The sequence below is a fragment of the Pygoscelis adeliae genome, unplaced genomic scaffold, assembly GCF_000699105.1.
Source record: "Pygoscelis adeliae isolate BGI_AS28 unplaced genomic scaffold, ASM69910v1 Scaffold171, whole genome shotgun sequence".
NCBI classification, from domain to species: domain Eukaryota; kingdom Metazoa; phylum Chordata; class Aves; order Sphenisciformes; family Spheniscidae; genus Pygoscelis; species Pygoscelis adeliae.
This window is the reverse complement of record NW_008824186.1, coordinates 582,784-607,988: the sequence shown is the minus strand read 5'-3', so window position 1 is coordinate 607,988 and position 25,205 is coordinate 582,784. Positions and strand designations below refer to the sequence as shown.

At 40.6% G+C, this 25,205-nt stretch overlaps 1 protein-coding gene across 1 annotated transcript in view; it reads right to left on the bottom strand.

The window, feature by feature from the left end:
* Window positions 1-242: 242 nt before the first annotated feature.
* The window catches only part of TEAD1 (TEA domain family member 1 (SV40 transcriptional enhancer factor)), a 161,914-nt gene continuing 136,951 nt past the window's right edge, over window positions 243-25,205 (bottom strand). Inside the window, 4 exon segments of the mRNA XM_009334483.1 lie at window positions 243-6,111; window positions 7,116-7,268; window positions 8,743-8,883; window positions 20,244-20,417. Of these exon segments, the coding sequence (XP_009332758.1) occupies window positions 5,998-6,111; window positions 7,116-7,268; window positions 8,743-8,883; window positions 20,244-20,417 (582 nt within the window). The 3' untranslated portion in view covers window positions 243-5,997.

Genomic DNA, 25,205 nt, shown 5'->3' with positions numbered 1-25,205 from the left:
TCACCTTTCTTGTTAATAAAATGCCAGGACGCATATGGACTCGTTGTTGAACACAGCTTCCAGATGTGCCAGCCCTGAGTGCCATCCCTACAGGTTTTTGTAAATCCTGATGGATGTCCGTTGCACCTTTAGGGAGGTACACAGATACTGCTGCAAGTCTGGCCTTGTGCTACTTTGGAAAATGCTTTTGAAAGTTGCATCCAACATTAAAAAAAGAGATTGTCGTAAGAGATTAAGATAAATGCACAAAACACTTTCATTTTCTTTATTTTCAATCGATACTGTATGAATACAAAGTTTCTAGAAAGCTACAAAAATTCTACCACTTTATCAAGAAGGCATCAAAATGTGTCACTTTGCAAAGACATGAAAACACCTGCAGTAACCGACACAAAAATAGCATTTTTAGAGTGATGAAATAATTGCACTTAACTGTCATGGATATTAAAGTTATCACACATATGTACCGCGAAAGCTAGAATACATTTTTTTTTTTACAAAGCACTTTATAAAAAAATTCTCTGCACACAAAACCTATAATTTTCATATTACTATCATACTAAAGATAAATTCACTTTAAAGCCAACACTTAAAACATTTTTAAACAAAAAAAGGTACCAGTACCTACACACAGACAATAACAAATACAAGAATACTGTACTGCCAAGAGGTTTGACTGAAACTCCTTTTGAAAGCTTCTGCAAATATGTTAAGAAAACATTGGAGAACATTCACTTTTTTCAAAGAGCCTTCCCTCCCTGTCTAACCTAGAGGTACTTTATCATCAAAAGGCAAGTTCTACATCAAAAGTTACCAGCAGCAGTACAATATTAAAGTAACCACTGACCATATATGAATATGCTTAAGTCACAAACCCATTTTATACACATTACACAAATAAACATAAAGTGAGAATTCCATTGTCATTTACAAATGTGAACAAATGCACATGGCAAAAAAAACCCAAAACAAAACAAAAACCCAACCTGTTTTACATAAAATGTACTGAAGAATTAAAGGCTATTTAGGTTTTCAATGTTATAAAATTCTTTTGTCTTTTTTTTTTCAGGCACATATTGTATTTTTTGTCTGCAGTCATGAGCCTGAATCAGAGGCCCATAAAACAAAACAAAACAAAAACAAAAACACATATTCTGTAAGGAGGTAACAGGGATCCATCTCCTTTTAGTCAACTGAGTGCATTCAAGATTTAATTTACACACTAAAACTAATTACATGATCTCAGCAAGAATGACCTGAAAAGTTAAAAGATGAAGATGTGTTTCCAAAGTGTTTCTTGTACTTTGACTTATCCAGCCTCAATCTTTTTTAGGGGGCTAAACATCTCGTTATGAAAGATAAGAGGGGGAAAGAGATCATCCTGAGAAAAGTACAAAACCGGACTCTATTATACACATCTGCTGCGTGACCGGGTACGTGTATCAGTATGGGTCAAGTAAAGGCTAGACAAAAGGTTTCTCAGTACGACTGAGTGAGTGATCCAGGAAAACTGTAAGGGGAACTGCTTCAGAAAGCGAGTATGCCCTAGGACTTGCAGTGGAAAAATAAATAGATATGGATTAGTACGTCAAATGTTGTATCTGCCTTGAACTGGCCAGTTACTTACATTCAACATTAATGTACACCCTTCATTATTTCAAATAGCCTATACCGTGGAGGTTTTAACGGAAGAAGCTACTGCCAAACTTCGTGAGCTGTAGCTGCGGTAGAAAGGGAAAGTGAGAAACAGGCATTATATCTGCAATTCCTTCAAAATAGTGGTGCAGTACCTAAATAAAATCATTTTGGAATTCAAGTAAGTAAAACTACATTTGTTAGTAGTAATTTTTAACAGCCCCAAATGGTACCGTTATGCTTATTTTAACATTTTAATGAGACAGAAGTGTAGTTTTTCACAAATATTGACTAGTGCAGCTGAAACGTTTGGTAATAACTGAAAAGATATGCTCTACTTGTGGGGCGAAAGTGTCTTTGCCCTACCTCAGTCTCATTGAGTTCAACAGGATTACTTGTCTTATAGAGGTAAGTGAGATTTAGACCTTGAAGGAATAACAAAAATAATATTTTAGAGACAGGGAACTTGAATTATCACAATATTTACCACACAGTGTCACAATATTTCTATATATAAAAAGTTAATCTTAGTTTTCATCAAATACTTTAAAAATCAAGTTAAAATTGTATTCACAACTATATAATCCCTCTGACAGCTTTTGGTTTTGCTGATATTTGTTCTTTCTAAAATCATTTTCTTAAAGTCTTGCTCCTCTTCCCGTCGATTTTATTTGTAGTGTACAGTATGGCCCCCGTTCACAGAAGGTATCAAATACAGAGACATTATTAAGAGGAGCTAATTTTTTTTTTCCAAGACATCATCTGGGAGAAAAACAAAACAAAACAACCCTGTGTTTTGAATCGTGCTGGCCAGAGTTTCTCTAACAGCACCTTCATCCACAACGCTCACACTCAACATTTCAATGCTTAAACCCACACAATTGGATTTACCCTAGCTATTGTCTGTTCCCCATTTTCATCTTCTTTTATGCATCTGACTTTCAGCATGCACAACTTTGTAAACAAAATCTTCTGTCTAAACAAAAAGTCTTCACAGATACTGAAATATTATTAGAGGAGAACAATAAAGTCACATTTGTCCACTGCCTGAAATTCTGCAGTATATGGATCTCTCATTATGCAGATGCACAACTGGATGAAGAGAATATAAATGTGAATCGTTTTCATTTTTATATCACAGACAAATCAGTTGCTGGTTTGCAACGCTGTCAGAAATGGCAAACAGTAGATTATTCTTCAGCAGGTTGATCATTAGCAAAATGACTTTGCTATAAACGGTGCTCTTTTGTGAATGGAGGCCTGTAGATTCAACTTATTCCAATAAACCAAAGGCATTACGGTGATAACTAAATATTTTTGGTCTCTCTACAAATTGTCATTATTATGGCAGCACTTTTCTAAGCTGGAATTTCAAACCAAAGGCACTTTCATGCTAGAGTGCAGAAGAGTCACAATTAATTATTTGGTCATGAAATTTAAAAAGGCAGCATTTATTAATACAATTCACTTTTCACGGAGGACTAAGAATCTGTCACCTTTCCTTTTGGTATAGACATTTAACTGCGTAGTAATGGGACTGACTTGTACAGAAGGTTCGTTTAGACCAAGCAGTCAAAGAGCGTTTCTGTGGGAAAAAATACAGGTATTTTAAAAAATGGAACCAATTAATAAAACAATATATAAAATTTATGTTAAGAGGCTAAAGGTACTTCTAATATAATACTAAGGCACTGCATATTGTAATGCTTTGGCAGCTCTCAATTAAAAGGTTCCTACAAAAAGTAACAGTAACAAGATAAGTACTTCCAGCTTACAAAAGAGCTCACAGTTTACAGGCAGCCTGTTGGACTACACACCCCACACTGAACAGTTGAAGGATTAAGGCTTTTAAGAATTAACATATACAGGGTATGGATCATTTACAGAAGCATAAAGAAAAGACGATGGAAGTAGTTTCCCTAATATTACATATGTGAACACCAATAAACATCGTGACTTTTTATACCCTATGGTTATGGCATATGTAGTGTGCCAGATTCTATTAAAAAAACTGTACCTGGTTTTGCAAATTGACTTACATACTTTATATGCCTCAAAGAGTTTGCTTGTTATTAAAAAAAAAAAAAAAAATCACCAAAACCACAATTCAAACCCTAAATAAAAGACAACTTTAGAACAAAATAAAACAAAAGTAGTTTTTGACTTGTAACACCAAGTGCTTAGAATAAAGGGCTACCGTTAGGCTGTTACAATGCAGTGCTTTTCCTGATGTGATTGTTAGTGTTAAAAATGAGTGTTAAAAGAGACCTTACTATGGACATATTTCTCTGTTCAGTTCACGGAATATAAACCAAAAGATCATCAGCCCTAATATCCACAAGCAGGTAACAGCTAGACATCACAGCAATCATCCACCTACTAGAGTTAGATCAGAGGCAGGCTAAGGAATTTAAGCAGTCGCCCTTCCCCTCAGTGATGTTTGTATCGTCCTCTAACCTGGGTCCTCACCAGTGTTAAGTATGAACATGGTCTGACGCAGACGTGCAGCAACCTGCTGCCTCATCTAGGCTATATTCTAGTCTAGATAATTCAACAATGGGCAATTATAACAGAGGGTACTATACAGAAATGTAATATAAAAAAAAAGACTGGCTTTTTTGAAGACTACAGCACTGTGCCTGGGAGTAAATTCTAGACTTAAATTGTGCATGGGCACATATCGGTAAAGGGCAGGGAGGAGGGACCTGCTAAACGTTAACTTCTTTGATTCAGGACTGCAAAAGATCTTCCCAAGAATACTCTTTGCCGATACCTCACGACTGATCTTTAAGGTGGCTTGTGCTTGGCCGGGCAGCCCTCAGCCTTTCAGACAAATGTTTTGTGTGAGAACCCGCTGTTGGCCCAGCACCTGCTGAAACAACTGCTGCTTGGGCAACTGAGGGGCAGCGCTGGCTGTGCAGCACAAGAAAAGAAACTGAGCGACACTCTCTGGTGTAGCCAGGAGGAATGAGACTACTTCTCTCACATGTGCGTACCTCAGACACTCACTCACACCCACATCCACGGTTTGAATCCTTACAGTATTAAAATGTCTCCAGCTGTACTTCACTTCCTGGAGTCTTCCCTGAATATGTCAGAAGGATGAATGCTACCACATCCGGATGCAAAAGGACATCAGACCCCACGTGATACGAACGTGTTTGTTTCAGATAAGGTCTTCGCCAGTGGGAACTGGAGAGACAACTGGGAGAGGTGTAAGAGCACCATGATAAAGAGGAAAAGGAGAAAAAAAATCTCCACTTTCCAGTCTTCTTTGCCTGATGTTGGTTGTGATTTTCTAGCGTCTCATAGATATTAAAGCTGTTGATCCTTTCAGAGGTGTACGTATTCTTCTTTCAAACACATTAGTGTTTTGCTTTCAGTTTACGAATTACTCAATGCTGTCGCAATGTCAGTTGTTTCCATTCATCTGTTAATTTCAGTTGCAAGTTTTTCACTCAACGTATTAGAAAACATAGTTGTCCATATAAAATATAACTGCACACACAAGACTACATATAATGTGAGTCTAAATCTTCAGTATTTACCTACTTATTGCAAAATGAGCCATCTTTTTCATTAAATAATCAAATTTTCATATTAGTACAATACAACTTTATACTCTTTTAAAATACACTAGATATGTTAGGGGTAAGGGATGATGTTTTCTTTCTCTGCAATACCTGTTTGAAAGTTTAATGGATTAGAAGATTAGTTTTAGCGTTGAGAAAAAAATACAAAATTTGCCTAATTTTAGGACCTGTCTGTTTCTATCAGGCATTTCTTAAGGCTATATTTTTCATTTGGTTTCAAACAGAAAAACGTTTCATTTTAAAAAATAATTTAGTGAATTACATTCGTCCATATCTTCCACCCTAATTAGTTACAAAGATAATTCTATAAAGATTATTAACTTTGTGTACTCATTTACAGTTATAGCTAAAGATTCATTTCAATTTCACTTGCATTGTAAAACAAGTATTTCATGTTGGAAAAAAACCCAAAATAAATTCTTATAAATGCTGTCAGTTTTTACCCATGGCAAATGCTCTGTCATACATTTTTCTATCAGAATTAAAAATAGGCCTCCACAGACAGAGGCGTTAGGTTCTTAAATACAGTCTTCCCAAAGAACTGTGGTTTACAAATTTGAAGAACACTTAGTTTTAGAAATAATTTTTACAACTGTACCAGAATTTCACAGCTACAATTATATATGAACACATTAAAAATTACTTCACTAAAACAGGATTTAGAAAAATGTGGGTGAAAGTTGGGCCAGAGGCACTGCCACTTAGTGTTGAGGTTTACAGTCTGTGTTTTGATAAAGAAGTGAAATGAAGTGTATATATAAATAACTGCTCAGTCCTTTACAAGCCTGTAGATATGATGCTGTGCTCCATGTTCGCTGTTCGACACTTCAAATACACAAGCCATGCAGAGCAGGGTTTCTTGTGTATCCCTGTTTGTTACAACCTGTTTGACGGGAAGGAAGAGGTAGACAGTATATTACAAACTTGGAAACACCAGGGCCAAAACAAGAAATGGCTGGCTTCATTAAAGACAATCTTTAGATGTGACTGTTTGAAATGTGTGTCCTCTCGCTCTCTCTTTGGCAATTTAAACTGACCTCCATGACTGTGCTCACATAATGTGCTCGGGGGCTGAGCTACAGGGCTGTAGCTCACAGCGGAGGGCCCTGAGATTCATCCCACCCTGGCTGCTTGACCATGAGGCACCATCATGTGGTCTTGGCTCAGCCTTCCTCAACCTGAGCCCCACTTCAGCAAAGGGAAACCAGCGCACCCTTGTCACCTTGTGTTCGCTTGCCAAAAGGCAGCTGAGCGGGGTGCACGTGGCTCCGTGCTCACGGCCCTACCTCTTCCCCATGCCGCCAGCCGTTAGTCCTGCCTGAATACTATGGTAGCAGCAGCAGCAGCGCATGGCTCTAAGTGCTCGGCTGAGGTGCCACTGCAAAGCCACAGTGAAAGCAAGCTGGGTAACTGGATGAAACAGTCTTAAACGCCGCTGTGTGGACCATCCTTCATGCTTTAGATCACCTGTTGGGTGTACCCATTACTGCATGCTTTCCTGGCCCAAGAACTAATTAACACCACTGACATTTGCAGTATTATAACTGGCATCTCCGTAAGAACACATTAGATGAATGGGATGGTTCAAAGTTACTGCCTCGGGCTCGCTACAAACACCAGAGACTTGCTTGAAAAAAAGAGAAGTAAGCTGAATTTTTGGGAAGTAACAAAGGTGTTTGTTCATGTTCTCAGCCAGCTTAGCCTTTTCATCCTTAGCGTCTATAGTGCACAATTCCAAGAGTATTACTCTGAAGTCAATGGGATGATTTGTTTGGTAAGCAACATGACTAAGGGATTTGGAAACTGGTTCTAAATACTACAAGTTAAGCAAGCCATACAAAGCCTGAGAGTTTTTTAGAAATGGAAAAATAAAAAGTGAGTCCATACCAATAAAATTGTAAAATTTTCCAACACGCTGTTCATCATATATTTCTCTGGTAAATGCTTCAGCTTGTGTATGAAGTTGATCATATATTCACACATTGGAGAGCGATTTATTCTGTACACGAATCGGCCATTCTCAAACCTTGCATATTCAGTCTAAAAAAAAAAAAAAAAAAAAGAGCATTTAGAATAAGATAATTCAGAAATAGCAAAAAAGTGAATACTAAATCTGTTTTTTTCTTTCTTTGTGTAGACAGAAAAAAGAGAAAGTGGCTCTCACACACACACGCCTACTTGCTAACTCCCTGCCTGAGCTATGCAGTGCTTTGCTAAAAATGCAAGGGCCCTTAATTATTAAAAGTTATAATATCACTACTTGTTCTCTAACCTGTGAATTAAAAAACTGAACAGATGAGGATTACACAAAGGTAAGTCCAAGTCAAGTAAAAATGAATTAAGCAGAAGACTTTGTGGTAAGATGATTCTATAGTAGTTTTGAGGCAACTGTCTGCAAAGGGAATAGCAAAAATAAGCTCATGTATTTATGCATAGATATACACATACAAACATAGCTATATTATTGCATGATTTAATAGGCAATTTATGAATTACGGAAAGATGCAAGACTACAGTCAGAAGAAAACCAGACTGATTTAGATTGCAGGGGCTCACAAGGGGCTGAAGGAGGGTAAGCCTGTGACTCTTGGACTCCTGCTGCCCAGCTACCAATTGCTTAGATGAGCTACTCCATGGCTTGTGGGTTTTTTTGGCTTTCTATAAGCTTGGAATAATAGAAATGATGGAAAACCTTTTTATGGTCACCATGCACAGAAAACATATTTAGAATAAGAATGACATGCACAGTGACCAGGACATCTATAAAGACTCAACCTGCAGCTCTAGGCTAAAATACCCGTACAAAAACTACATTGCAGATAACAGATGTGGGTGTGGGGCTTAGTACACAGAAGACAAGTTAAACAACTTGCAGCACCATTGTACAATAAACCAACTGGCTACCTGACCACTCGATACAGTTCTGTGCTTAGAAAAGAAAAGGTAAAAAATAAATAAAGGCCCTTGCATGTTAAGAAAATACGCAACTTTGTATTCAAAAGCTTCTGGTCACTGGGGAAAGCATGCCTTTCTGTGCACAAAATAACATAAAATAAGCATGGGTATAGACAAAACATAACACACCATCCACAGCTTTAAAATGTTTAAAAAAATCTAGATGATAGAGGGTAGCTCGTCACTGTAGTATCGTTCCAAACAGGCTACGTGGCTGGCCAAGTGTTTGGAAACGGGAGCAAAAGCATTTTTGCTTCAGCTTTTTTCTGCCAGGTGATGGAGGAGGTGGCACTGATGTCAGCTGCAGGTTCCCCATCAAAGGGTGCCACAGGCAGAGTGGAGGAGGGTCTCCAAAGCAACAGGTAACTAGGATTTTACTTAACTGTAGTGTCACCATTCACACGGTGATTTAAAATGAACCCAAACACTGCTGGGAAGGAAAATTTCAGGAAGGAAGGAAAAGACAGACAAGAGCAAAGTAAAGACAAGAGAGAGAAAAGCCTAATTAAAATGAAAGGGAACCAGAGAATCATCTCACACATCCCATCACAACACCCACCTCTACTTTTTCTACTACTTGCTTTCCAAATGAGCAGACTTTGGTGGAACAGGTGATTGTCATGTTTTCTGAGCTCTCGTACTGACTAGTGACTCCATAAAACGCTCCTGTATCATCTTGAATGTTGCAGTTTAAATCAGCCTGTTGGGAAAAAGTAATAGATGTTGAAGGTTTTATTTTTCATTTGACAATGTCAGTAGCATAAGCTGTAATTAGCTCACCGTTCTTTTCAGAAATGAAGGAGAGAGGGGGAAGTTTTATAGAGACAACAGTGACAGTGGAAAAAGTCTGTCAGGAAAGTACCTGCCTAATTGTTGCAGTAAAAACCTTAGGGAAGCCGCAATTTCTTCAAACTTTAAACAACAAAAAAACCTCAGTATTTCCCTGGGCTACAGGTGATGTTCTTGTCTGGCAGATAGCTGATGAAGTCCCTGGAGCAAAGGGAATGATCACCTGTGAGGAGCCTGGCTCCAGAGCTGACTCCTCTGGAGGGAACCTGCCCTGCGGCCTCAAATTCAACCGAGCCATCCCGCTCCCGAGAGGCCATAGTTCACTTTCTCCTTTTCCTTTCTTAAAGCAATGAAATCCTCACAGCAAAGGGAGGCAGCTGCGCCACAGGAAATCGATCTCTGATAAGACTCTGTCAAGCCATATGGCCCTGATTCAGCAAAATACTTGACTTCAGGGAGCTGTGTGACACAACTCACAGGCTTCACACGAGCTGTGTGTGCACTGAGCCATGCCTACCGCACCAGTAAAATATTACTGAAACGATTTGATTTCTTTCAGTATTTTTCTGCAGCCTGAATAACTATCCAGCTGCCTTTGATTTCTAGCAACAGAGATTGAGACTTGCAGGATCAAGCGAGGAACAGTGCTACCTTTAATTATTTATATCCAAATCCAAGTCCTGTGCACAGCATGATTAATTTGGCTACAAAGCAACGGCACAGGTCACATGCTGAATCCGGCCTCCCCAGGCCTGCAGCAGCACTGAAGCTGTTCTGCCACTGTGCTCTTTGTCATCATAAACCCATTTTCAAAAGCCTTCAACTTAAAAGAGCACTAATATGGATATAGGCAGAGTCTAGGGATATCCACAGCTGGATTTGTTGATTCAGGCATTAGCTCTGCTGACATCTTTGGTGCCCAAGGAGAAAGTGGGCAGGATTTTCTTTTCATGTGGAAATAGCTGATCAGCTACTGCAGCGTAACATCGAAGAATCATCTGAATTTTTAACTTACTCTGAGATGAGCATTTTAGCAGGGAAATGCACTTTCACAGTTGTTTCACTTGCAAGCCTAGCTCTGCTTGTTTTTATTGCTAATATAGAAATGTAACAGAAAAATTTTGACAGATACTTTCATGTCTACCTTGAGACTTTTTAAAAACGCAGTTTACAGGTATGTTTATTTACTAGTTAGTGTGGAACATTTATAATCCTGCCTTCACTACTGTTCAGGTCATTTGTAACTGCTATTTAATTTTTAACTAGGCAACAACTCATTAATTCTACTTAGTGTCTACAGTCCTTATTTGTGGTACAACATTCTGAGGCAATATGCTGATAATAGCACATACTGAGCTAGCTTGCGGTACGGAGAAGACATAGGTCTAAGATTACTTCAGGCTGGCTTTGGTAAATTAATCAGTGGAGAAGTCTCCTGAGGTTTACACACAGTAACACAAACAGCCCTATAGTCATGTATTTTGCATAACAGAAAGAAATCCTATCGCTATTACACCTTGTTTCTTGCACATGATTTGCATGAGGTCAGCAGTTAATGTTTAATGTACATCTAAAGCAGTGTGTTCACAGTGAGCTGTAAGAAATTGTTCTAAGCTAATAGTAAATAAGAAATTTGCCATCACAGCTGGCTTGCAATTGAAACATGACAAACATCTAAACATGACAAACTGTAGCAGCCATCAGCCATGCCACAGCTGCTCCACCGGAATTTCTAAAGAATAGGGATTTCTGATAAAACAATTGCATTGTTGTAAATAACAACAGCAACAACAATAGTAATCTCTTAAAAAGTGGTTATCCCTGCTGCTACCACAATTACAATTTTACTATCAAAACAATTTCTTTTTTTTCCTTTCAGATATGGACCAAATATTCAAGAAATTGTAATTAAAATACTCCTCACAATTTCACGTTGTCAAAAGGGTCAACCGCATAGACCTTACATTTCAAGCTGCAATAGCAACTGTTTACAAAGTTAAAAAATTAGAATAACTTTTTATCTGCTGCCTTCTGATTTTGAAGCCCACTGAAAGAAAACTCTAATTGTTGTATTTACATGCTGACATTTAACCTGGAAAAGTAACACATGTGGCCATCTGGCACCCTGTTGATCACTCCCACAGCTCTTCCAACTCTTGCTGAAATCACCAGGGGTCCTGTGTATACAAAAAATACAGGCTGGGGCCCTGATGTTTGAATGAGGAATGTTTGAAATTATCACTCAAATGTCATGATTTACTCTTATGCAATCACAACATTGTTGCAAAAGTCCCATGATGGTAATATAGACATGAATTATCTTTATTTGCTATTTGATTTTTTTTTTAGTCTAGGACACAATAAAGGTGTTTTCAAGGAAAGACAGACTTTTCCTTTTAAACAACAGTTTTCATGTTCAACTAATTACAAACAGCTGAGAGCTGACGCTTTAAGACTCCTCCAAAAAGTGTAATAAGAGTTGGCAACGGGAAATACTCTTAAATGAAGGCTTCACCAAAGCCTCTTTTAATACTGAAAGAATTTTGTCTGTTCTCACACACTATAACAAATCTTGCCCCTCAGTCTGGGTTCAAATTTTTTCAGTAGAGGCCGAGTACATGAACACTAGGAAGGAGTGCGTAACATTGCAAAGAGGGGATTGTCACATCAAGGAAGTATTCTGAACCAGGTGTTGAAAGCTTTGTTCCATGCTGAATACCTTTAGAGAAGAAGGAAAGACTATCACTTCTGGTAAAATACAAAACTTTGATTAAAAAATGATGGTGAAAGACTTGCTAATTATATTGTTATGGCTTACATAGTAAGGGGTTCGTCTAAACACATACACCTGAAAGCAAAATTGTATTTCTTGAACTGACAAAAGCAGGTCACAATTAAAATTCAGGGGATTTGTCCCTGCCCACCCCCAAAAGGTTTTGAGACTACCAAATAAAAAAAAAAGGCTGTGCTAAAAATGGGCACTGCTGTGGCTATGAGATTTGTAGATGTAGCTTTGAGCAGGAATAAGGTGATGTGTTACGCCGGTATTCAGTTTCAGCAGGCTCCTTACTACAATATTGATTCCAGTTTTTGTGTCTACATTTTAGAAAGGATGTTGGAAAATTGGAAAGCATTCAGAAAAGAGTTACAAGAATGATTTCAGGTCTGGAAAACATCCTTTGTAGTGAATGACTAATGAAACTCCAACTGCTTACTTTTTCCAAGGGAAGTTTTTCCACGACTTTGTCATAGCCTACAAGTTGCTACATGGGGAAGAGTCTTCTGATAGATTAAATCTTGCAGAAAAGGACATTAAAAGACAGAAAGCTAAAGCTACGCAAAAGCTAAATGAGAAACAAGGCAGAGGCTGGTAACCCTGATGGCAATGAACTGCTGGCATAATTTTCAAATGTGATGGAATCACCATTACTTGGGGTCTTTTTTAACCAAGCTAAATATCTAACTAACAAGGATGCTCTAGGTCAAGTAGGCTTATTGTCCAGAGGCAGACATTACTTAGTGACATTCACCGCCTATACTACAGAAGAGGCAAGACTAGATAAATATAATAATAGCAAAATTAAAATATAGGAATTTATCTTATTAACCTCAATTAACCCTCTCCTTATAATTTTATTTTTCAATGATCCCTGTGAAAAATGGGACAACAGTCAAGCTTCTGGAGCGCTGTGCTTGCAGCCTCTCATGCTACAACCAGCTTTGTCTCATTATTTCCTTGGTACTTTTTCTCTAGCTGTTCTCTTGCATTTCAGACTCAGATCGCAAGTCCTCCTGGGCTGTAAACTGGCTTTCCCTTCTGTACAGCTTCTCATGCAACTGTGCTCTGACCCATGGCTGCAGGAATTAGGGTTGGTGAGCACTATTGTAGCATATACAGATAAATAACTTTTTGAATGGTTATTTCAAATATATTGGCATGATTTCAAATATGATGGCATTTCAAATATTATGGTATGATTACATGTGATGAACAGGAGTCCATTTAGTCATTGAATTTTAAAATACAAGATCAATATAATTTAGGAAAAAAACCCCAACAACTTAAAAACCCAAATGGAATTTATTTTTTTTTTTTACTTTCAAGAGTAAAACTCCAATTTTGATTTATTTCTAAAGGCTGAGATTTATATTAGCTGAATGCATTTGGAGGCGGGAGAGGCACTCGGCTTTCTGGCACCCTGTGTACAGTGGTTGTGTAAGAGCATGATTAATTCATTAATAAAGCATAGCTTGACAATGGGTAGCACTGCAAATATTACATATTAAGAGCACCAAGTGTTTGACGTGCTGCATGGAAAAGCCTCTGCCAGTGTGCCAGAGCAAGTACCAAAACAGAGCTGGCTGCAACCAAAATAAAGAGTAAAAATAAATAAAAAAAAGTCTTCACATTCACTTCAGAAGAGCTCTCAGGCTCTGTGTTAAAGGCGGGGGGCAGAGGGTAGAGCGCTTGTGTAATAATAACAGCTTTGGCTAACAAAAAAGCAACTCCAGCAAAAATTGCTGAGAAGAGTCTAAATCCTTCCCTGGAAACAGTGGGATCTGGGGAGGGCCAGAACAATTTACACTGGCATTAAGCACATAAGGTCGCTTATTAACAACATATAGGTTTTAACAACTGCTGACTGCAGGGAGGTGTGTTACTCATATGACCACATCATGCCCCCTCCCCCCCCTCTCCAAAGAGTGATCAAAGAGCAGAGATTCCAAATTGTGAAGCAATTTTTTCCAACGGGAGCATCTGGGTCGCTGGCACGTTTCACCGCGCGTTACACTGCAGCTCAGGAATTGTGTCCAGGTCTGCCACATGGTTGGGCTTGTGATGGACAGGCCAAGCTGCTCTGGCTTCGCAGCTGCTCGGCCCCTTCCACTCATTATCCAGCCTCAAGCGCTAATGCCCTTGCATCAATTTGCGAAGGGATCCTCCACAAGCACCACGTGAGCTCCGAGTGCCGAGAGGGTTGTGATGGGGAAAAGAAAATGGATGTCTGCTTTCTTCCATATCTAATTTGTTTTGCATACATTTGCATGCTGGCCATAGACCCATTCACATTATGGATCCCATTTGTGAGTTGCCGATCATTTGCCAGTCAAAGCTGGCGAGTGTGCATGTGTGTCTGTGTGTGTGGAGGGAAATCCAAGATTCTAGATTGTGCAATATAAATTACATGTAAACATAGAAAGGAAAAAAAAAAAGGCAGTAGCCACAATTGTGTGTGTGTGATTGAAGGGCACAAAGAATCTCTGCACCTTTGAAGATGGCTGGAAGCACATGGGGATAAATTCAGGAGGGGGTGGGAGGAGACCACAGGCGCAAGCCATTTCTGAACACTGATTACATGGGTAAATTGTTTGTTCCAGTGTATCACAAAGAGAAGGAGCATTATTTTTCATGCCACAGCTGTTTTGAATAAGAATAGGAATAAACTTAACCATCCTCCTCATGTTACTTACCACTAATTATGGCATATATTTACATCTATAAAACAGTGAAATTTTGGGGGACATAATTTCATGCCCCTTTATTGTGTAGATTCCTTTATTTCCATCCCACATTTGAATTTCAAAAATGTTTAGGACTTCAAAGCATCTTTAAAAGCTTGCCCTAATTATAATATGCATTACTTTCTAAAACTCCTAGTTTGCATTGCAGATTCCTGCAAATAGAGGCATTCATTTTAAACATCAATTAATATCATCCATGCATCTTCAGATGAGTTTGGGTCTTTATTTCAGAGTTGCACTGAGCTCTGACTACGCTTTCCTCAGTTTGAAGAATAGTTCAAACTACTGCAAACATTTAAAATAAAGCCAGTGGATCAGATCAGTAGAAAGCCTGACAGCCCAATATTAATTTATATCAGCTGTTTTTTTCCTGTGTCTCTAGTTAGAAAACATCCCTCCTCCTTTCAGATATATTTGCTTCCCATATCTGTTCCTGTAGCTGCAGAAGTCAGAGTTCAGAGTCACAGAGCATTTGGCAGTGTCAGAGACACAAAATCCACAGCCACATTATTGCAAGGTGTGCTTACACCAGCACTATGGATCCCCACGGAGGCACGGACCCACTGCACGATACTGTACGTTACATAGAAAAGTCATGCAAAACAAGAATCCCTGCCTCAGAATTTGCGATCGGGGGTTCAGGCAAAACATGAGAGAGAAATAACTAGCTAAAACAGAAGAATTTAGTCTAGGCTGCAGTGGACAGATACACACTGCTGAATTAACCTTAAAGGTGCTCCTAGTGGTGAAACATGTTTGCCGGATGAACTAGCACTATATAGGGGCAAGTTACAGAGCTAGCAAAGCTAGCAGGGGCATAAAGGGAGATAGAGTTGTGCCTTCCTAGAGCAATTCCCCTGCAGGAGTCAATGGAGGTGTATGTGATCATAACAGCAGAGTCAAAATGAAGGTATTTGTTGGAGATGTGGCTGAGAGATACTGGATTCAAAAGGGAGGTGGTGTGAGCGGGACAGGCGTACCATCAACCCCCTGCAAGAGAAAGTGGAGAGCCAGGGGAGGCAGAGCACTGGGCAATCCGCTCTGCGGGCCAGGAAGGCAAGGCCAGCAATAATGTTTTAGACAGATATTTTGGGTGAAGCTGGAGGTGCAATCTATCATTTAGTTTGAACTCTTTCAGGAGGCCTAAGTGTGTTATTTAGTATTAGATAATTTAAGAATAATAGTAAACAATCAGTGGGGATAGCATTAGATATCAAATATGAGTAGAACTTCAACCAATAAAAAACCCCAATAGAGGCAACATGTGTTGACTTAGCTTTTAGATAGGCTAATCAGAACTTCAAAGACCAGAAAACTTCAGGGCTTTTCTCAAGTCACAAACACAGCTTAAGTACAAACTAACCAACGGGTATGTTGACCTTACTCAGATTAAGATTAGATGCCATGAATCATACCTGATTGTTTTACATAGATTGGGTTTATTTTGCTAGTGACTAAGGTAACAGAAGCAGGATTGTGCACTCAACCTGCACCAAGGAAAAGGTTTCATCTGCAGATATTCTGCAGCCTTGTCCGAATTCCTTGTCAGTGTTCTAGGAAATAACTTTTAAATTTATTTAAGAACATTTATTTTTGTTTTCATTTTCTATCCCTGTAATCTCCGGTTTCATATCATTGTCACACAAATTTCCTGTGCTCTATCGTTAGTACGTTGTTCCTTATTTACTCATCGTACTGAGTGCACAACATACCAAGTGAAGCTCCTTCTATCTATTACTGTAAAAGCCTGTCTCTGGGGTGACTTCCCTGAACTCTCTGGTTCCCAGTGACTACCTAGGATAAACAGAAGAAAAGAGTCACTGCATTCAAGGTGCAAGACAAGGACCAGGGAATTGCTTTGCAGGGCTGTAAGGTTGGTTGTTTGAGGTGGTGTAAAAGAAGTCTCTTCCTTTTATACCTCCTGCACTGTTAGGTAGGAAGAGGCCCAAAAGCGTGACGTCCAGATGTGTCACTAGGACTGAGGCCAGAAGCTCATCCATTCCCAGCATCAGGCTGTATTTCACAGGAGATACAATCTGTAAGAACCAATAAACCTCTGCAAAGCAGAGCAACACTTTGCTTTGTACTCCATGCCTGTGATGCTTTGCGAAGTCAACTCCACAATTACCAAATGTCTTCTTGCAAGATCTCAGACCTTTCCCTCCCACTTTTTTGTAATCAGACCTTATTACCTTTATCACAGGGAAAACCCTGCTGCTGAGAAGCCTCAAGCAGAACTAAATGGGAAAGAGCAAGAGGAGTACTCTTTCCGGCTACCAGAGCTAAGCCACTTTTTGCCTTAGTCATCCTCAATTCGAGTGCTTGTCTTTGGTCTTCCTGTTTCCCATCCTTCCTTTCCACACTAGATTTAACGTCTAAACAAAATACCCTTTGTGCTGCCTCCAGCAACACGCCAGCTTCTCTTTAAATCCGTTTACAGGCTCACCATCCCTTCTGGCATCAAATCCTCACCTTCACTTTCAAGCTTCCACATGCCACGACACCCGCCTGCTTTCCTTCTCTTGTTTCCCTTGACTTCTTTCACTCAGAGTCCCTGGTTTTCTTTTGTTGATTCTCCTTACAGTGCTTTCTCACCTGTACTTATTGGCCCAACACAAATTCATGTTCCTCTTTTACTCACGTTACAATCAAATTCCACCAAAACGTGGACTGTCACTGGACACTGATGCTAGGATGCACTGGCTTAGTGCTGAGCGAACTATCGACGGTTAAATGATAATGAAGGGAGAAGACAACAGAAAGGATGGGAAGGGGGAAATGGTTAAATAAAGGGTGAGAGAGAGTAAAATAAAGGGTGAGAGAGAGTATTGTAAGTAAGCAATAACCGTGCAACATGAACAGAACATGTGAGAAGTTGAACTTTCAGAGTAGGAGGAGGTAGCGGATGATAAGGAGAGAGTAGATACTGATTCAGAAGTGGATTCTTAATTTAAAAGGACAAGAATACAAAAATTAATCTATTTTCATATTAATAAACTTGAAGTTACTGATAAGGTCAAAAAGATTGTCAGCAACCTTTGCCAGCTTTACACTGGAAAAATATGACTGTTCAGAACAGTTTCTCAACACTCCCCATAAAAATGGGAACAGCGTCCTTTTTTCTGAAGAAATGTCCTATTGGGGTGAAAGAAATTAAGGACAGCGAGCCGACAGTTTAGGATCTAATTCTCATGACTAATTACACAGCCATCTTCTGTTTTTCCTATACATATTTCTAGATGGGGGGCACTGGTGTGAAGTTTATTCCTAGAAGTGCATTCATCGTGACTCTCGCTACACCCAAACACTGCCCCTGGCACCTTCCCTCTGCCTCACTCACCCAATGAGAGAGAAAATCCACTGGCCTATTTTAAGGTCATGGCTCAGGAAGGCATTCTCACCACATGTTTAATGTATAACTCCGAAGGATGTTAGCACTGTATGTTTTTTAATCTCTAAGTAAATACAACACAAAATTGTATTAAGAGACCATTATGTTGGAAGGCACAGTGAGGTTAGGAAATGTTGGATTGAAGTTGTCTGCACACCCTGACTGCTGAACTGCATCATGATACAGTCTTTAGCTACATGATTGCAAACTCGCCCTCTGAGCATCTATACAATACTACTTTGTCTTCATTATTCAGTGTGGCCCAGTCCCTATTTCCTGCACACTACTCAAAACCTGTGCTGAACACAGAATTATTAATTTTATAAAGGTTTTCTTCATGGCATTATCTTGATTCTTTATAAACAGCCACGAGTTTGATTTCTCAGTGACCACCTGGGGTGAAGAGATGGTATCACCCCCATATCACAGATGGGGAACTGAGGCAAGAGTGTTAAAGGTGTGCACTTCTTGTAGGAGATGAAGCAGAGAATGCTGGCACTTGAATTTTCAAAGTCATGAGAACAACACAGACCTTAATGATCCAAAGAAGATCTCTACTGGATTTAGATACATCTTTGACCATTCAGCATGCCTGAAAATCGGTTTCCACATTGAGAAAAGCAGAACATACAATACATCAATGACTGTATCACAAATCTCTGCTGCTTCCATGTCTAATCTAAAGGCTGAGGCTTGTCATTCTCTGTGGGAACTGAGAACAGGCAAGTGAGGTGACATTCATTTTGCCAGCAGGTTTCGCAAGTATAGTAGATTGGTGAGATGGCGGTCCTCAGTTCAAGCCCAAGTTTTGCAAGGAAATGTATTTAGTGGTCACAGACCCTTAGCCTCCAAGCTCTATTCTTCTGCAGCCAGATTTCTTCAGCCCTTATGCTTGTCCTGTTCCCACCTCTCACATACCTGTTTCTGCTCTGTGCCTTCATCCCTGTTTCCCCCCAGGCTCCTTATCCCAAATGCTCCCTCTTTCCACTGCCTTCCTCTTTTTGACCCTACATTCTCACCTGCCTTTTCCAGGCTCCTGGTGCTTGCTGTATTTCAGTTCTCAGTTCTCTGCTGCCTCCTGTTCCTGGCCTCTTTGCTCAGCCAGCCCTCAAATGCTTGGCCTACAGCTCCCATGCCCAGTTTTAAGCCCCATGAATTTCTCAATGGATTTTTTCTGCAGTCCAGCACAGGTCCTGCTCAGTGGTTTCTCTCTTCTACACCCAGATTTGAGAAAAGAGAGTCTCCCTCATTCCCAGTTTCCAGTTCCAAATCTGGTGCCACAGAAACTCTTGGCAAGGTATGAAGTCTGGGATAGGTACAAGATGGAGAGTATTTCAGGTCACATAGATAAATTTAACTGAAAGCAATAAACACCAGGAAATCTGATCATAAACAGTGATTCCAGATCAACCTTTTCTGGTTTCAGCCTCAATCTGTCCACTCTGTAATTAAACCCTGAATGTGCTCCTTTCATGGAGGTTTTAAAAGACAACTTTAAAATGTTTAGATGATAACTGTTGCAATGAAAAGGAGTATACCACAAAAACCACCTCAACAAATTAATGAGTAGAAAAAGCTTTAGTATAAGCATAAGGTCCAGTCTGGAGATTTGATGATCCTTTTTGATGAACCTTTAACATCACTAACATGAGATTTTGTAAATACAATAAGAAAAATCTGATGTATCAATGAAATTTATCACAACTAGATCAATATACAACATCTCAGCCTTCCCTTCAAATTCTTTTTTCACTCTTGCTCACAACTGATATGAACAGATATAACTTTTGGAGCACAGTCCCATGGCTGACCAACAAAAAGGCAAGGGGAAAGCAAATGTGCTCTAGCAACCGAAAAATGTTTAAGAAAAACCCTGGAACCCTTCCAGGCTCACAGTCATCCTGCTGCACACTTGGTTCAAATCCTGCTTGGTCCTCTCTGCAAAAGCGTGGACTGCTTGCAGGACTGATACTTGTAGTATTTGCATTTGGCAAGAGTTCAACATTTGAAACACTAAAAAGCAGTCTCCATTTCTGTGCTTCCCCATTTTTTCTTGGACCACTAGATGGCAGTTCCCCATTTACAAATGAGGGCTCTCGTTACCTGTTTGCTCCTGCCCAGCAGCTGTGTCAAGCACAGTTGAGGCACGCATCTGCCTTTGCATGTTGTCTGCAACACAGACTTCTTGTGGAGCTGTCAACAAGAGTGGCTCTGGGCCAGCATCCTACCTGAAGGATATACAGCTTTGCATTTCTAAATGACGACAAAAGAAATTTCCACAAGCACCCCGAAGGGTGCTAAATACTAAACACAGGCCTTATTGACAAGAGAGGTTCTCCATGTCATGTCTTACTCACCCAGAATTTTACGAGGAAGAAAGCGTTTTGGGGCCCCTTCCCAAACAGTTCCTTTAGACCGCCCTTCTTTTCAGGAAATTTGTCATAAATCTGACGAATGTCCACCGATTCAAGCAACGGGTCACTGTAAGAATGGTTAGTGTGTCCAATGTGTACGAAGAGGTGTTTATTGTACTGCAAGAAAGAAACAGGAAAATCAGTGCGGTACAAAAAGAACAGAGGTTTATTAAGGCACAGGTCCGCATGTGCTGCTGCGGAGGGTAGCGCGCTTTGATGGATTAAATGACTCGCACATTACTCCTGGGACTATGATTTTCTGCAGTATGATTTCCATGAACAACTTAGTGATTGTGTCGTAGCCCCTTGTGAACAAGGGTCAACATCAAAAAACGTGTGTCCCTACTGCAAACCACAAAACACGGTCATCTTCAAGGGAGTAATTTACACTGAAAGACCCAGCGGCAGCACAGTGATAAAGAGCCCTTCGCAGAGCATAATAAGATGACTATGCTCACAAGGAAAGCCTATTTCTGCCTCTTTAAACCATGCCTTTTACTGTCCCATGTCCTCAGAGCCTGAATTTCTGCTAGTGCCACAGAGCCCACACATATACACCTCCTGTTTGTCTATTAAAAAAACCCAAACCTCTATCTATAGCATATGCTAATGCCCCTTAACTAAAAGAGATAGAAGGGATTTTCTTTTAACTCCAGAATTACAATAATAAGAAGGCCAGTTACTTTGTGTTGCTGTTACTATAGAAGTGGTCCTCATTGCATGTCCTCCAGTATTTTGACCCATGTAATATTAAAGAGCCAAACTTTTACCACTTTCCTTGGGAGCTAGCTCTATAGATGACCATCTTTGCCAAAACACATTCAGCTTCAATTTCCTATTTCTTAACTTCACCCCATCGCACCTCATTATAATCACGGGAGTCACCTCAGCAACCCCTTTCCTGCCTGGGGGAAATCCTTGGCCCAGTGAAGTCCACAGCAGCCCCCTACTGAGTCCAATATGGTCTTTCAGGGGCTGCCATTTCTCCAGGATGAGAGCACCTTCCAGCACCTGAAATGAAAGTGGAAGGACGAACCCCAAAGACCCTCTGCTAGTCAATCAGCAGCTCACCATGTCCTGTGAGCAGACTGAAGGAGCTCAAGAGTGGCAGGATTAAACATTGGGGTTTTTAACCATGCAGATCACAAAACATTTTGCTAACTCAATTAAAGGAAAGCTGATATGCAGTCAATGAACGCTAGAAAACCCTGTCATATTGAACAGATGCTGTATATAAGGGGCAATTCCCAAAAGCTACGCAAAAATAAAATATTTAAAACCCCAAAGCAGACCTCATTTAAGCTATTTTGTTTACAATATACCTGCCGAATGAACAAATTGAAATGACAAATCTAAATTAATTGGACATCCACTCAGAGCCTTCCTTTGGTGTAAGCAGAGTCTTCCCTAACAGATGTCCAAAACTCTGGGGAAAAGGAAATGGACTGGCTAGATTTCTGCACTTAGGAAATTAAATTGAAATCTATTTAAAAATCATCTACCACAGTGAAATCTGAATTTAGAATCAGAGAACACTGATCTGTGTATGGGGCCAAAAATGAGATACGTTACGTGCTTTTTACAGGGTTGTATTTCTTTTTTAATTTTGTGGAAGGAAAAAGGAAAGTGTAACACTTTATTAAGGTGTTTGCACAAGCAAGTCCAAGTCTGAGAGCACTGGTTCCATGGATTTTCCTTGCAGCCCTCTTTCAAAAGAATGTGATCCCAGCTTCTTCTGTGGGCAAGTGGAAAACTTGCCCAGCCTTTACTGAGCGCATGTGGAGCCCAAAAAGGACAGAGCTGATCCAAAGAAGCTGTTTCTACCTTGAAGAGGAAAACAGGCATGGCAGAGAAATAAATGGGTGGTGGGGAGCTGAATGCATGCATGCAGGAGTGACCGTGCCCATGAACGTGTACCAGCTAGCCCTCACCCAGCGCTGGTCTAGCTTGCACGCTGACCATTTACATACGATACAGGAAATCATCGTACTGGTTGGCAACCATGAGTGACTACCATAACAGTGTCTGCGGTCAGATTTAGCATGTTACTTTATGCAGTAGTGGCAAAAGTGGACTAAGGAGACATTTTAACATGACAAAACAAACAAAACAAAAAATGCAAAATAATACGAGAAAGCACCATGGTGCCCCCAGCACCCTCCGTAGCCTGCCCAGGGGTGCCCAGCAGTTGTGCTCTCCCTGGGGATGTGAGATGCCCCAAAGCATCTCTCTGCTCTCCCTCGTTCAGAGTAAGGGCTTGAAAAACCATTCCCACTGTTAGTGACCAGGTTATTATTTATTTTGGGATTGTCTCCTCTCACTCTTCTCTGCTGAAGTTGTTCCAGGTTGTACAAATAACCACATTTTTGTAGGCACAGAACTGATGGCTCAGGTTCTCCTGTGCCCAGGAAAGTGTCCTCCCCAAAAGGGGGGGCGTCTCTCTCCCAGGGCCAAAGATGGCTGTGGAGTGAAGGAGGAAGGGAGATGTGTATTTTATAGTTTGGCAACTGCAAATTCCCAAGACAATTCACACACTGTACCTTATTCTGCAAACCAGGAAAACATACAAATTGTTCCATATCCAAACTTTAGTAAAAGCAAACGCATTTATAGGAACATGGACCATGAAGTCTTAATACTGTTTAAATATAAAGGCAAAGTTAAAGGCAGCTGTAAAGCTACCACAGTTGTCTGCAGAGCTCGCCAAAGTACCAGATGCTGCTGCAGCAAAATTTCCGAGCGGGTACAGTAGGACAGATGGTATGACATCACCTGACAACAGTCTTAGGACAGAAATGTTTATTTTGATATTGCAATGTGTGATTATTTTCTCCTTATGTTGCTGCAATTCCTATGCTAAGTACAATCATTACTTACCTAATTAGATATGGCATATTTCTATGAACTAACAAACAATAATATAATATTAGGAGCAGGGTAAATGGATACTGAAATGATCCCTATTGGTTTTATACTAACATACTCCATGACAGGAATTTATGCATAGATAAAAGCAAAGAAGCTAAGTTTTATGCCTATATTTTTGAGCCCATTAGTGTCTGAAAAGCTTAAAAACATCCTCATTATATTGAGAATTCACTGTTCTTTTAGACTGAGTATTCCAGAGTCACTGCAGTACATTAGATGCTGAGGAATTTACTCATGCTACAGCATTTAAAGGATTTGCATCTGGCATTGGGGTAATAATGTGCTTTAGATGCTGCAAACCATCATAGGTCAAATCCTGTATTTTCTGAGGATAAAAACTACAATAAAAATACAAAGAACATTTTCAGCTATGTCTTCAGCGTCCGCATTACACGACATGCCCTGGAGATGGCCGCCTCTTACTGAGCTCCTTTCCTTAAAAAAATTCTAACTATCCAAAGAATGCAGTAAAGCCATGAAATATGACTGTTGTCAAATAATACCACAAGAAAAATTATAATCCACTTAGGAATTTAAAAGAACCAAGACAAATTGCCAATGGCAGGGGATGCAAGCATTTAAGCTGGTGCAGAACAAAGACAAATCACCTACATTTGTTTTATCAGCCAGCATATATATTTGTAACAGCTCCTCACCAATTTTGCGCTTATATTCTAAGGCAACAGCCTTTCTGGTCCATGAAACACAGGTTTGCAAATTGCTACAGCTTGCTTTGCGGCATCCCTGTGCTTCCTCACACCTGTGGAGCTAATGCCAAGCCTTGACAAGCCTGTAAAGGACCAAGTTTTTTATTAAACAGTGGTGGCCAAGACGCAGATGGCAGTGAAGTGAACCCTCTCACGCTCTTGGTGCAGGCGAGCTGGGCATGCAGAGCTGCTGGGGTACCCGCTCCCTCGCTGCTCCTGTCCGTCGGGGCTGTGTAGCCCTACATAACCATAATGAGCTGCACGCAAGGGGCGAGTGGCTCCCTGGGCCCTACTGAGGCTGGTCGACATGGATGCCGGGCAAGGTGGAAGGCAGGTGGCCCGAGAGAGGGCTCAGCAGCTGCTTCTGCGGGGATGACCTTATTTGTGGGCACAGCACCCTGACTGCAAGGGTGCTGCGCCTTCCCACTGCACCCAGGGGCACAGCCATGATTTCACCCCCCTGAATCGCACTTGCACACCTGGGAGTCATTCCCACACTGGCGCAGTCAGTGTAAGCTCCTCTGCAAACACCCGGCCCTGCAGAGGGACAGTGAACTGGTGGCTTGCTGGACCTCACACACCAATGGAACGGTTGAGCAGGACAGGGAGGTGGCAGCACCCTGCTGCCTTGTCTGCCCTGCATGGCCTAATAACAGCACCTTGCTAGCTGGGCTGCTTCATGAGATCTGTAGGTTCCTGTAGATTTGAAGTATAACAACCACGAGGATGAGGCCATCTATATCATTACTTGCAGCAACAAATCCCTATGAGAAAATACCACGGAGAGAGGCTGGCAACTTTTCTTTGTGTATCCAAAGAAACTCCACCACCCAAAGGAGACGTACATTAAAAAGGCTCTGCTGCAGGTCTTCTCTCTCCCTGACACAGAGGGACAGCCTCTGGGCTCTCTTTAGACTGAACTTATTCTGTACTGGAGGTGACAAGGACTACCGCCACAGCTCAGAGGGACAGGTGAGTGGAAGGCAGATGGGACAGCCTGAGCTTTCGCTGAAATGAGAGAAAACAGCACTGCTCAAGTGCCTGGCACCATGCGGTGACTCCCCCTGTACCCCCACAGACCAGTCCAACCTTTTAAAAATGTACAGCTGCCTGTTCAGCAACTGTGCTTTTGGAGGGAAAAAGAACCAAGTGGGGTGGACTGATTAAAAAACAATCACTAGTATATCAGCAGTCTGCGTGCGGCTCTAACCTGTACCCTACCCAGCCTCAGCTCTGCTCTCTCGCTGTATCTTGTAAATCTGACGCTCTT